General features: G+C 44.7%; 1 protein-coding gene across 10 annotated transcripts in view; it reads right to left on the bottom strand.

Annotated features, from left to right (window-relative positions):
- CDC27 (cell division cycle 27) overlaps nucleotides 1–13,857 on the bottom strand; it is a 60,568-nt gene that overhangs the window by 11,873 nt on the left and 34,838 nt on the right. For all 10 annotated transcript variants that reach the window (XM_037886753.2, XM_037886754.2, XM_037886751.2 and 7 more), the window contains 3 exons: nucleotides 12,048–12,200; nucleotides 10,251–10,459; nucleotides 1,724–1,841 (listed from right to left, as the gene is read on the bottom strand). In XM_037886753.2, the coding sequence (XP_037742681.1) occupies nucleotides 1,724–1,841; nucleotides 10,251–10,459; nucleotides 12,048–12,200 (480 nt within the window). The remainder of the gene's footprint in view (nucleotides 1–1,723; nucleotides 1,842–10,250; nucleotides 10,460–12,047; nucleotides 12,201–13,857) is intronic.

Genomic DNA, 13,857 nt, shown 5'->3' with positions numbered 1-13,857 from the left:
AGAGTGCGTCAGTGTATTTAAAGGGGAAATGTGCATCTCTCTCTCTGTCTCCCATGCTGTCTCCCCTCCCTCCATTCCTGCTGACTTGTAGAGTGAGGCTACATTAACAATGAGTTAACCCTTGAGGGCTCAGCCAATTGCTAGTTCATCATTTAGCAGTAAGGCATTCCCTGGGAAATATCCCACCCTCTGACTCCACCACCTCAACCAAGCTTTACAATCATCATTGCTGTGTACAGTATTAAATTGTTTGTTTAAAACTTATACTGTGTGCGTATGTGTGCGCGCGCACACAGTCTTTTGTCTGGCAAAAAAAAAAAAAAATTCCCTGGAACCTAACCTCCCCCTATTTACATTAATTCTTATGGGGAAATTGGATTCGCTTAACATCATTTCGCTTAAAGTCGCATTTTTCAGGAACATAACGTTAAGTGAGGAGTTACTGTAGAGAGGCTCATTCTGGAGTCAGATAAGACTGCACAATTCACCTCTCACTAGTAAGCTTTTTACTCCCAGCTCTCACACTCTAGCAGAACGGTAAGTTGGCCCTCACCACCGAACTAGTTCAATGCCCCTGCCCTAGAACATAAAGTCAATGAACACCCATCAACATAGCAGAATCGGGGGCAGGAAAAGCTTAACCAAGGGCTATAATATACTTTGTTACCATACTGCAAGTGAGAAAAGGGTCAGCAGATGACCACATAACCAACCGCCATGATACTGGTCTGCCCCACATCACTCAAACAATCATTAAATGTATAAAAAACAGCTTTCTGTATTAGAACAGAGCATTTGCTCTAGTTGTACAAATCCTTCACAGGCAGAGGGACAGACCTAAAACAATGGCTCAGTATTGTCAGGCCCCTATACCAGTTAAATGACAGTAAGATCTTAGAATCATAGACTAAGGTCAGAAGGGACCATTATGATAGTCTAGTCTGATCTGCACAACGCAGGCCACAGAGTCTCACCCACCTACTCCTGTAACAAACCCCTAACCCATGTCTGAGCTATTTAAGTCCTCAAATCGTGGTCTAAAGACTTCAAGATGCAGAGAATCCTCCAGCAAGTGACCCGTATCAGCTGTGCTGACTGCTTCCTATTTAACTGTGCTAGTAGTTGGCACAAGCTGCTTAGAAATCCCTACTCTTAGAATTAAGGGTCATCACATATATAGATGATTAGGAGGTGGGGACCAAGGATGCACCAAGGCCCAAAACAGAACTTCATTAAAGGTACAGTGGGGGAGCCTCAAGTGCCAGTTCCAGGGTTTGTACTGGCAGTTGAGGACCAATGAGCTAGTTACCAGTTATGTTTTTTCTCTGTGAATACTCAGTTCCTTTAAAACTTTCTCATATGATTTTCAGATCCTTACTCTACTTGGGCACGTGCCCACACTGTGAAAGTACAAAAATTGCTCAAGTGTGAACACAAATGCTATCACCTACATGAGCCCAACTGTCCAGTTTTGAGGATGTAAATTTTAAACACTTATGAACGCACAGATGATAGCATTGTTCCAGGACAAATACAGGTGTTTTTTAGCTGCAAAAAAACAGAAGTGTGTGCAAAATTGCATTCACACACACAAGTGGAAGAAGGGCAGGGCCTTTGCTAAAAGTCTGGTCCATAATATGCTTTTTCTATTGTGAGCACACACAATAAAAAGCAGATTAAACAGAACAAAGGATAGAATTACCAGTAAATGCAATCTACTTACTACTCCAATGTGACAGAGTAAGACTGAGCTCTGAGGATTGATATCGAGTGCTTTCTGGAAATGCATTTCTGCTAGGCTGAATTTCTCCTGTTTGTAATAAATCATTCCCAACCCATACCTGCAAGGACAAAACAAGTGTGTCAGATAAAGTTTGATTTATCACAAACCAACCTTTATTATTAAGTGTAGACTGGCAGAAGAAAATGGTGTTTGGCACATTAATTTGACAGATTAGATCAATGGAAACAAACAATGAAGTTCCTGGGATTCAGATATAGCCATATAAGCCTTTCCACTACAGCAGTTTGGGTAAACTTACACTGTAACCATAGCAGCACCCAACACATTGTTTCAAATTTTGGCATCTGAGTCATGTAAATCTTCTGCTAAATAAGCCCTGGTCTACACTAGGAGTTGAGGTCGAATTTAGCAGCGTTAAATCGATTTAACCCTGCACCCGTCCACACGACGAAGCCCTTCTTTTCGACTTAAAGGGCTCTTAAAATCGATTTCCTTACTTGACCACCGACAAGGGGATTAGCACTGAAATCGGCCTTGCTGGGTCGAATTTGGGGTACTGTGGACACAATTAGACGGTATTGGCCTCCGGGAGCTATCCCAGAGTGCTCCATTGTGACCGCTTTGGACAGCACTCTCAACTCAGATGCACTGGCCAGGTAGACAGGAAAAGGCCTTCAAACTTTTGAATTTCAATTTCCTGTTTGGCCAGCGTGGCAAGCTGCAGGTGACCATGCATAGCTCATCAGCAGAGGTGACCATGATGGAGTCTCAGAATCGCAAAAGAGCTCCAGCATGGACTGAACGGGAGGTATGGGATCTGATCGCTGTACGGGGAGAGGAATCCATGCTATCAGAACTACTTTGCAGTTTTTGAAATGCCAAAACCTTTGTCAAAATCTCCCAGGGCATGAAGAACAGAGGCCATAACAGGGACCCGAAGCAGTGCCATGTGAAACTTAAGGAGCTGAGGCAAGGCAAGCTGAGGCCAGAAAACCAGAGAAACGAAGGGCCGCTCCGGGTCAGAGCCCAAAACATGCCACTTCTATGATGAACTGCATGCCATTTTAGGGGGTTCAGCCACCACTACCCCAGCTGTGTTGTTTGACTCCTTCAATGGAGATGGAGGCAACATGGAAGCAGGTTTTGGGGACGAGGAGGATGATGATGATGAGGTTGTAGATAGCTCACAGCAAGCAAGCGGAGAAACCGGTTTTCCCGACAGCCAGGAATGGTTTCTCACCCTGGACCTGGAGCCAATACCCCCCCGAACCCACTCAAGGCTGCCTCCCGGACCCACCAGGCGGAGAAGGGACCTCTGGTGAGTGTACCTTTTAAAATACTATACATGGTTTAAAAGCAAGCATGTTTAATGATTAATTTGCCCTGGCATTCGTGGCTCTCTTGGATATACTCCCAAAGCCTTTGCAAAAGGTTTCTGGGGAGGGCAGCCTTATTCCATCCACCATGGTAGGACACTTTACCACTCCAGGCCAGTAGCATGTACTCGGGAATCATTGTACAACAAAGCACTGCAGTGTATGTTTGCTGGCGTTCAAACAACATCCATTCTTTATCTCTGTGTTATCCTCAGGAGAGTGAGATATCATTCATGGTCACCTGGTTGAAATAGGGTGCTTTTCTTAAGGGGACATTCAGAGGTGCCCGTTCCTGCTGGGCTGTTTGCCTGTGACTGAACAGAAATGTCCCCCGCTGTTAGCCATGGGGAGGGGGCGGGGGCGGGGTTAGCCACGTGGTGGGGGGAGGCAAAATGCGACCTTGGAACAAAAGCACGTGCTATGTATGTAATGTTAACTGCAAGGTTTACCGTGAAAGAGTGTACCCATTGTTCTATAAAATGTGCCTTTTTAAATACCACTGCCACTTTTTTTTTCTCCACCAGCTGCATGTGTTTCAAGGATCACAGGATCTTCTCCTTCCCAGAGGCTAGCAAAGATTAGAAGGCGAAAAAAACGCACTCGGGATGAAATGTTCTCTGAGATCATGCTGTCCTCCCACACTGACAGAGCACAGACGAATGCATGGAGGCAGACAATGTCAAAGTGCAGGAAAGCACAAAATGACCGGGAGGAGAGATGGCGGGCTGAAGAGAGGGCTGAAGCTGAAAGGTGGTGGCAGCGTGATGAGAGGAGGCAGGATTCAATGCTGAGGCTGCTGGAGGATCAAACTAATATGCTCCAGCGTATGGTTGAGCTGCAGGAAAGGCAGCAGGAGCACAGACCGCCGCTAGAGCCCTGTGTAACCAACCGCCCTCCTCCCCAAGTTCCATAGCCTCCTCACCCAGACGCCCAAGAACATGGTGGGGGGGCCTCCGGCCACCCAGCCACTCCACCCCAGAGGACTGCCCAAGCAACAGAAGGCTGGCATTCAGTAAGTTTTAAAGTTTTAAACTTTTAAAGTGCTGTGTGGCCTTGTCCTTCCCTCCTCCACCACCCCTCCGGGTGTTTCTCTCCTCCACCACCCCTCCTGGGCTACCTTGGTAGTTATCCCCCTATTTGTGTGACGAATTAATAAAGAATGATGAATTAATAAAGAACAATGACTTTATTGCCTCTGCAAGCGGTGACTGAAGGGAGGAGGGGAGGGTGGTTAGCTTACAGGGAAGTAGAGTGAACCAAGGGGCAGGGGGTTTCCTCTAGGAGAAACTAACAGAACTTTCACACTGTAGCATGGCCAGTCATGAAACTGGTTTTCAAAGCTTCTCTGATGCGCACCGCGCCCTCCTGTGCTCTTCTAACCACCCTGGTGTCTGGCTGTGCCTAACCAGCAGCCAGGCGATTTGCCTCAACCTCCCACCACGCCATAAACGTCTCCCCCTTACTCTCACAGATATTGTGGAGCGCACAGCAAGCAGTAATAACAGTGGGAATATAGGTTTCGCTGAGGTCTAACCGAGTCAGTAAACTGCGCCACCGTGCTTTTAAACGTTCAAATGCACATTCTACCACCATTCTGCACTTGCTCAGCCTGTAGCTGAATAGCTCCTGACTTCTGTCCACGGTGCCTGTGTATGGTTTCATGAGCCATGGCATTAAGGGGTAGGCTGGGTCCCCAAGGATAACTATAGGCATTTCAACATCCCCAACGGGTATTTTCTGGTCTGGGAATAAAGCCCCTTCCTGCAGCTTTTGAAAAAGACTAGAGTTCCTGAAGATGCGAGCGTCATGTACCTTTCCCGGCCATCCCACGTTGATGTTGGTGAAACGTCCCTTGTGATCCACCAGTGCTTGCAGCACTATTGAAAAAGTACCCCTTGCGGTTTATGTACTCGCTGGCTTGGTGCTCCGGTGCAAAGATAGGGATATGGGTTCCGTCTATGGCCCCACCACAGTTAGGGAATCCCATTGCAGCAAAGCCATCCACTATGACCTGCACATTTCCCAGGGTCACTACCCTGGATATCAGCAGATCTTTGATTGCGTTGGCTACTTGCATCACAGCAGCCCCCACAATAGATTTTCCCAGTGCAAACTGATTCCCGATTGACCGGCGGCTGTCTGGTGTTACAAGCTTCCACAAGGCTATTGCCACTTGCTTCTCAACTGTGAGGGCTGCTCTCATCTTGGTATTCTTGCGCCTCAGGGCAGGGGAAAGCAAGTCAAAGTTCCATGAAAGTGCCCTTACGCATGCGAAAGTTTTGCAGCCACTGGGAATCATCCCAGACCTGCAACACTATGCCGTCCCACCAGTCTGTGCTTGTTTCCCAGGCCCAGAATTGGCGTTCCACCGCATGAGCCTGCCCCATTAGCACCATGATGCCCACGTTGCCAGGGTCTGTGCTTTGAGAGAAGTCTGTGTCCATGTCCTCATCACTCTCGTCACCGTGCTGACGTCGCCTACTCGCCTGGTTTCGCTTTGCCAGGTTCTGGTGCTGCATATACTGCTGGATAATGCATGTGGTGTTTAATGTGCTCCAAATTGCCAAAGTGATCTAAGCAGGCTCCATGCTTGCTGTGGTATAGCGTCTGCACAGAAAAAAGGCGCGGAACGATTGTCTGCCGTTGCCCTGACGGAGGGAGGGGCGACTGACGACATGGCTTACAGGGTTGGCTTACAGGGAATTAAAATCAACAAAGGGGGTGGCTTTGCGAGAAACTGAATGGCCCCCTCAAGGATAGAACTCAAAACCTCAAGGACAGAACTCAAAACTGGGTTTAGCAGGCCGTTGATTTCACAGAGGGAGGGAGGGAGGAGAAAATGAATACAAAACAAATCTGGTCTATTTCTTGTTTTGAGCCACTTCATCTATCTTTATACATCTTGCTGGCAGCAGACTGTGCAGCACGACCGCTAGCCATCGTCATCTCCTGGGTGCTCGGCAGAAGACGGTGCAGTATGACGACTGGCCATCATCTTCTGCTGGCTGCTGATTAAAAGACAGTGCACTGCCGGTAGGACTGAATCGCCATGAGACGAAACTTAAAAGGGAAATGACCTGGCTGAGTCACTCCCATGTTTGCCCAGGCGCCCCTGACCTCATCGAGGTCGGTTAAAAGAGCACCCAGGACTATGTCGACGACGGCTACCAGTCATACTGCACTGTCTGCTGCCAAAAGGCAATAAACTGCTGCTGTGTAGCAATGCAGTACCATGTCTGCCAGCACCCAGGAGACGTACGGTGACGGTGAGCTGAGCGGGCTCCATGCTTGCCGTGGTATGGCGTCTGCACAGGTAACTCAAGAAAAAAGGCACTAAACTATTGTCTGCCCTTGCTTTCACAGAGGGAGGGAGGGAGGGAACTGGGACCTGACGATATGTATCCAAAACCACCCGCGACAATGTTTTAGCCCCATCAGGCACTGGGATTTCTACCCAGAATTCAAATGGCCAGGGGAAACTGCGGGAACTGTGGGATAGCTACCCCCCAGTGCAACGCTCCGGAAGTCGACGGTTGCCTCAGTACTGTGGACACACTCTGCCGACTACATGCACTTAGAGCATTTGTGTGGGGGGGACACACAATCGACTGTATAAAAACGCTTTCTACAAAACCAACTTCTATAAATTCGACCTAATTTTGTAGTGTAGACATACACAAACAGTGAATCTGGCCTATTTTAGGGTAAGTGGGAGCAACTCCATGGACTTCAATAGACAGTTTATGCCAGTCATACCTTTAATGTCCCAGGCACTAGTGACTAAGTTAGCTCAGAGAGTAACCCCTTCATTCACAAACTAGCTATAACATCTACTAATTCACAATTGGGTTTTGGCACCAGTTCACCCTGCCCAGCTGGAAGATGAATAACTGTAGCTGAAGCACTTTAAACTGATTAGCCAAGGAAATTTGATCTGAAGTTAAAGTGTATACAGAGCTACAAAGAGAGAAGCAATAACTATGCACTCGAGAGTGGAATCTTTTGGCCAGCAGTATCCACTGGCTTGCACCTGAAGTTTACTCCATGTTGGTTAACTAGCCATCCTCCAAGCTGTGAGGTGCAGTGAAGCTGGCCTTGGAGGCAATATTAATGGAGGCTATACAGAGAGAGCTTCATCACATCTGGGTACTGAAACTGCCTGGGCCAAGCGGATGCCATTAGTATCACAGACGCAGTTTCTTGGCTGAACTCTCTCAACACCCTCAAAGTCAGAGGGATTGGTGAGCAAGCACACATCAGTCCAGTAGACCATGGAATAAGGAACACATCCGATTGTTGTATTATATGTTCCTGGGTGGGGGTGACAAGTGACTCAGAGTATGGCACCTATAACAATATTTGAACCCTGACAAGAGAACTTGGTACCTCCTATCTACTTTCTATGATGTTGGAGGTATGCTGTCTGTCACCATAGCTGTGCCAGTTCTAACAGACCTTCATTAACTGGTTATGTTACTCTCTCCTGTAAAAAAGTACATAAGATGTCTAATAATTTGTGAGATTTTTTGTGTATGATCTCCATCATGACCTAATGTTTCAGCTAGCCGTTCTTCTAAGGAGATCCTGAAAGGTCTTATATGGATGTGATGGCATAGCTAGACCTATAGCTGTATCAGGTGAGAGTGAGGAAATGGCAGCTGGAGTTAGGTTGGCAGAGTGATGTTGCTCCTCAAAGGCCTGCAGTTGCAGTAATGGAGCAGGAGGGCCCTGAGGACACTGACAGGGTTGAACTCTTGTAGACTCTACAGGGGAATGTGATCTGACCCTGGAGCAGGTAGAGGAGGTGGGCTTTCTAATGTGTCGAGGACTCCAAAGAGCCCAGTAAGGCTAGGAGTGAGGTCCCTGGGCAAAACTGTGTAAGCAGCCTGGGAAGTCCCCAAGAAGAATGTCCCTCCCTATTAAACCTGTGCCTACATTGATGTCCATATGCCCTAGAAGCCTTGTCAGAGGTATGGTAGACTGAAGAGTAATTAGGAGAATCCTCCCTATTCTGGTCTAAAGGTTGATGGGGAGAAGAAATACCCATTCTCCAGAGATGGAGTAGAGCAAGCAGGAGTCCTTATAATTTCTTTAGAGACATCTCTTGCCAGTGCCATATATACACACTCAGTGCTGAGAGTTTAGCAGAGCTCAATACCAATGTAAGCATTCTAATGGCTAAGGAAAAACAGAAGAGACTCAGGATATTTGGACCCTGTCAAATCTCTTGGTACCAGGAAGCTCAGTGCAGAGTGAGTTGGTACCTCTGACATTAAATTAAATACCCTCAGTGCCAGGACTGTGCCTATCAGACTGGTACTGACAAAGCCAATAGCAATGCCACTGCTGGTGCCACTGCTGGTGAAGGCGGTACCATGGCAACAGTGTGGGCAACTGCAAGGGGCTGTTTAGTAGCTGGTACCAACATACACACTGGAGTCCTTCGGGGTGCCCAGAGGGACAAACACAGGCCTTGTGCTACCCTTACCTCACTCAGCACTGAATACCTATGCCTTTTTCTTAGGAGATCCCTTGGATGGTGACCTATTCTAACACTTTTTCAAAGAGTGGTGAGGAGCCCTACCCCTCTCTGATGAAGACCCGAGAGCAAGAACTGCTGCAGCAGGAAGGGATAGACATCTCACGAAGTCCAAGGCTTAAAAATTGGCGATTTCTGTTCTACCATGAAAACTGAGTACTAGGCAATAGGGAAGAAAAAAAAAAAAAAATCTAAAAATCTAAAAGCATTACCTGTAAAGAAACTTAACATACACTGAACTATCAAAACTATTCTAGCCGTTAACTATGCAGGTGTACAAGAGCACAGGACACTGTGTGCAGTTCTGTCTCAGCCATGGGAAGTCAGAAGGAATTGAGAGGAGGGTTGGGCCTCCTTCACCCTTTTATGTCTTCGAGAAGGAGAGGTACCGGGGCATTAAGGGGACAGATTCAGGCATGGGCCAAAGGACACCTCTATTCAAAAGATTCCAATCTCTAGTGCATGTATATCGGGAGTGGAATACATATAGATAAGCACTCAAAGAATTGCTAATTCATTGACTGTTAATTTGGCTTCTCCAAGATCCTCTATGCTAGCCCAGATAGTATGCTTTTCCTACAAAAAGTTGCAGACAGGAAACACATGACACTTTAGTGACAAAATTCTGCCTATATTGGGGGCTAGCTATGATCAGACTTCCAGCGATTTAAAAAAAAAAAAAAAAAAACCACACTGACAACTGGATGATGCAGGATACAAGGCAGCTGGAGAGGAGAAGGAGAGAGATGGAAAATGACAAAAAACCAAAAAGCTCTTCACTAAGAATGTATTCTGTTTTAAAATCAGATAATCCTGACAAAGGCAAGAATTAGGGGAAGGAGATCAACAAAAAAAACAACCAACCAACCAAACTAGTAAAGTTGCTTCTCCTTCCATGGAACAAGAAATCAATGGGAATATGGTAAGTAGGTCAGGCAACCTCCTTCTGTAAGGGTAGTCTCACCAAAAACTTTGTTTTTTCCTGTCCCCCATCTGCTACTAGGAGGATTTATAGTCACTGTCTTGGCTGGCATAGAGCAGCAGTGAAGAAATGGAGCAGTGCCAGGGAACAAAAATGTTTGACCAAGTGGAAGTGGGACAATGCATCACATGTGATGCCATGAGAACACAAGGCAATGCAGTACATGCATTTTTTTAAACAAAGACTAATTACTATCCAGCAACAATGATGGCGATACCTGTTGTCAGATCTCTCCTTGTAACAGACAGAGTCACTCTTTTATGTGACAGGTTTCAGAGTAGCAGCCGTGTTAGTCTGTATTCGCAACAAGAAAAGGAGGACTTGTGGCACCTTAGAGACTAACACATTTATTTGAGCATAAGCTTTTGTGAGCTACAGCTCACTTCACCGGATGCATTCACAAAAGCTTATGCTCAAATAAATGTGTTAGTCTCTAAGGTGCCACAAGTCCTCCTTTTCTTTTATGTGATGAGTGACAGAAATAAAGAATTATCTAAGTTGTTATAACAGAGTGCCTACATTGGCAACACGTAAAGGCAGTCAGCAATAAAATACACTTCTTCCCTTGGTGCTTTCATTAACAAAAAAAAAAAAATCCTGAAAACTTACCAGGCATTATAATGTCTAGGATTGACTCGGATTGCATTTCGAAAACAGGCTAATGCTTTGTCTAGTTCTTCTGTTAACACAAATTCATGCCCCAGCAGAGTGTAGGCATACGCATAGTTTGGATCAACTTGAATGGCTCTCTGGAAGAACTTGATTGCAATGTCATGCTCCCGTTGCAAGCTGAAACAGTTTCCTGCGGCACACCACGCCTAGTAAAAAGCAACATTGCAAAGTCACTATCAAATCCCCTTTTTACAACATGAGGGTGATAAATAATTGATTTAAACTGGTGTTCTTCTATTGAGCTGTGTTTTTAGAGTATTGGCATGCTTCATCCCAGCAATGAGACATGCCAGCCACTGCTAGGATGAAACCCATAATGGTTTATCTAGAGCATTATGCATACATGTATATAACAGCTTTCATCCATGGATTTCCATGGATTTCAAAGCACTTTTATAAGAATATTAGTTAAGTCTCATTCGTTGGAGGTAGAGAGGATTGGATGCATTTTATATATAGTGAAAACTGGGATACAGAGGTCAAGAGCCCAAGGAGACACAGCAAGTCAGCAGCAGTTAAATACTACAAGGATTACACAATATGGAGCGTATAAGCAGTCAGCTATTCAGCTCTAGCACTAGCAACAGCAGCGGGCTGGAGGCAGCTACAGTCAAGATTCAGCACCCCTTCACTCTCTCCAGCAGAGCAATGGGAAACCCACCCAGGGACACCAAATTCCAGTAGGAACCCCCACTCCCCATCCCATACAGCAGCCTGCATCACGACTTGAGGGATCAGAGCTTAAGAGTCCCCAGCAGCAACATCACCACCTCCTATTATTGGAGGCTGTATTTCTCTCTGATCTCCAGACTCCTCTAGCTGCCGTGAATGGACATTTTACTTGACATTTACTATTCTCCACTTGAAGAATTGCTTGCTGGCAATGAACATGTTTTCTGTTCTTGTTTTCCTCCTTTATTCTTCCCAGGCCTCTCCTGTGCACCTCTCCTGTCCTGCTACCCTCCATAACCTTCCACCTTTCTCCCCAGTCTTCTAACACACTAAAAGAACACATGAAAAGGTTCTTACCTTTTCTGAACTCTAATAAATGTAAAGAACAAAAAATTATAAATTCAAATAAAAGAACATGAATAATACATAAAGTGTGCATGTTTATAGGTTACAGGTCTCATTAAAACGTGCAGGACATTTTGCACGTAACAGCCTTACACTACCATGTGTCCATACAGTCACAACTGCCCCCTCTATTGACAGCCTATTGTTTGATTCATCGACAAATTTAAGACTGTAATGCGTTACATGTTTAGAGGATACCCAGCAAATTTTAGGTGGTCAGTTAATTAAATATTATTGCAGGAAAAAGGGTGTTACAGAAAGACATTAAAATAGTAGCAGAGCAGGCAACAAAATCCCTGCAATCCTGGATACCTCTTTTCTACCTAATAGAGAGCACTCCCTCCCATGCATCAGGGTGAATAAATGATAGGGGAATCTTTCTGGATGAAAGGCGCTATGCAAATGAAAGTCATAACTGATGGGTTAACGGATTTCAGCCTGTTCCATGCAGGCGGACATGCCTTTTTTACAATGGTTACAGGCATCATCCTCGATCCACCAGGTAATCCAGTAGCCTTTATATGAGACAGTTCTGTTACACAAATATACCCGAATTAGACTAGAGTTTACTGAGTTTGTTCTGACTCATTAATCATCTTTAACCCTGATAAGAAAGTAACTGTAGGCAGCAACATACAGCACCACACTATCTTATACCTCTGGTGAATTTTTATCCATGTCTGTTAAATCTTTTGATAGGACTGAAAGTGCAACATCTTTCTGAAGATGCCATAGCGTTGTAGAGTAAATCTCCATGCCTTCAACTCTGTAGTTTTCAATCCTTCTTACTTCAGAGAATATCCTCTCAGCCTAAAAACAAAAGAATTTGAATGAAATCCTCGAGAAGAGCACTAAGAGGAATAGTAGGAAGTTTCAGAGATATATAAAAGCAATAGGGATGCTTAGTCTACCACCGCCTATAAACACAAAAACCAACATGCAGAGCTTCAAATCTTGTGGCATTTCTAGCTTCTTATCCCAATGAAAGGAGAAACATAGTATGTTTACTTGAGACAAGCAGAAATCTGTAATAGCCCCCTGTAACAGTCTGACTCAGATTACGATACTCTTTCCATCCTAGTGCATGAAGAGAAGATAAAGGAGTAACATTGGTAAAATGAGATCAAGACATTATGAATTTCTATTATCAAAGATTTATATTGCATAGGTGGATGGTCTTAACCACATTACCTAGCCATCCAAACACAGCACACTTCAAGGACTGCATTTATATGGATACTGGAGCATCTTAATGGCTGAAGGCCTTTCCAGCCTCAACCCACCTTTGCTGTTGCAGGTGTTCGTTTACTAAGTAAATGAAAGAGAACAGCCTGAGAAAGGTTCCCTACAATGCATAAGAGTGTGTCCATGCCAGAAGTAGTGAGGTTGGTTCACTAGGAAGTAAGGTACCATATGGGGCTACTTTTTTCTATAAAAAGTGTTCAAAGGAAATACAGCCTCTCTATTCAAAAATTCATTCTTGATTTTATGTTACTATGGCCAACTCAAGTTCCTTTCACAGATTTCAGATAATAGTACTCAGATCAGCAACAAGGGCAAAAATTAGGAAAGAAAAAGCTTTACAAAACTGCTGGGATCCATAGCACAGTCTTTCATGAAATATTAACAGTGTCTGTACATTCCAAGTGTGTGGACATGATCAGGATGCAAACAAGGTCCAGGAGCAACTGTTTTTCTTTAAAAGAAAAGGAGTATTTGTGGCACCTTAGAGACTAACAAATTTATTTGCGCATAAGCTTTTGTGAGCTACAGCTCCGATGAAGTGAGCTGTAGCTCACGAAAGCTTATGCTCAAATAAATTTGTTAGTCTCTAAGGTGCCACAAGTCCTCCTTTTCTTTTTGCGAATACAGACTAACACGGCTGCTACTCTGAAACCTGTTTTTCTTTAAAACGACATCTTACATAGTGCATAGTTTATAAAACAAAAACTTAACTTCAGAAATCTACTGCGTTCACCTCTCATAAATCCATTAACAGGTAAGGATTAGGAAATTGGAAATGAAAAGGGATATTGGGCTTTTGAAACAAGAACTCAATTAACTGAAGTGCTAAGTTACAAGCCTATTACATGTAAATGTCTATCACATGAGGGAATCAACAGGATTTATTGTAGCTGTTTAAAAATTACAACTGCAATTTCAGAGAATGGAGACCATCCACAATAGAATTCTAACAGATTTGCCGTTTCCACACGTTTGGAAAAACAAACTTTCAAGAGGTCAGTTACCATCATAACTTAAAGAATCTTATGGTAATAACTTATATTGTACATATTTTACATATATGTACGTGCACCTTTCATTGGGAAGGACTCCTTTGGGCTTCACAAACTATAGATGCAGCACAGCTGAAATACTGTTACCTCCAGGTTGGAGGGTAACGGTCAACCAGTGGCAGGGACACAACTGTGGTGAGATGGGGAGATTTTGGCCAAAGACACTGGAG

This window comes from Chelonia mydas, chromosome 27 (assembly GCF_015237465.2).
Source record: "Chelonia mydas isolate rCheMyd1 chromosome 27, rCheMyd1.pri.v2, whole genome shotgun sequence".
In the NCBI taxonomy this organism is placed as follows: Eukaryota; Metazoa; Chordata; order Testudines; family Cheloniidae; genus Chelonia; species Chelonia mydas.
This window is presented reverse-complemented; position numbering and strand designations above follow the sequence as displayed.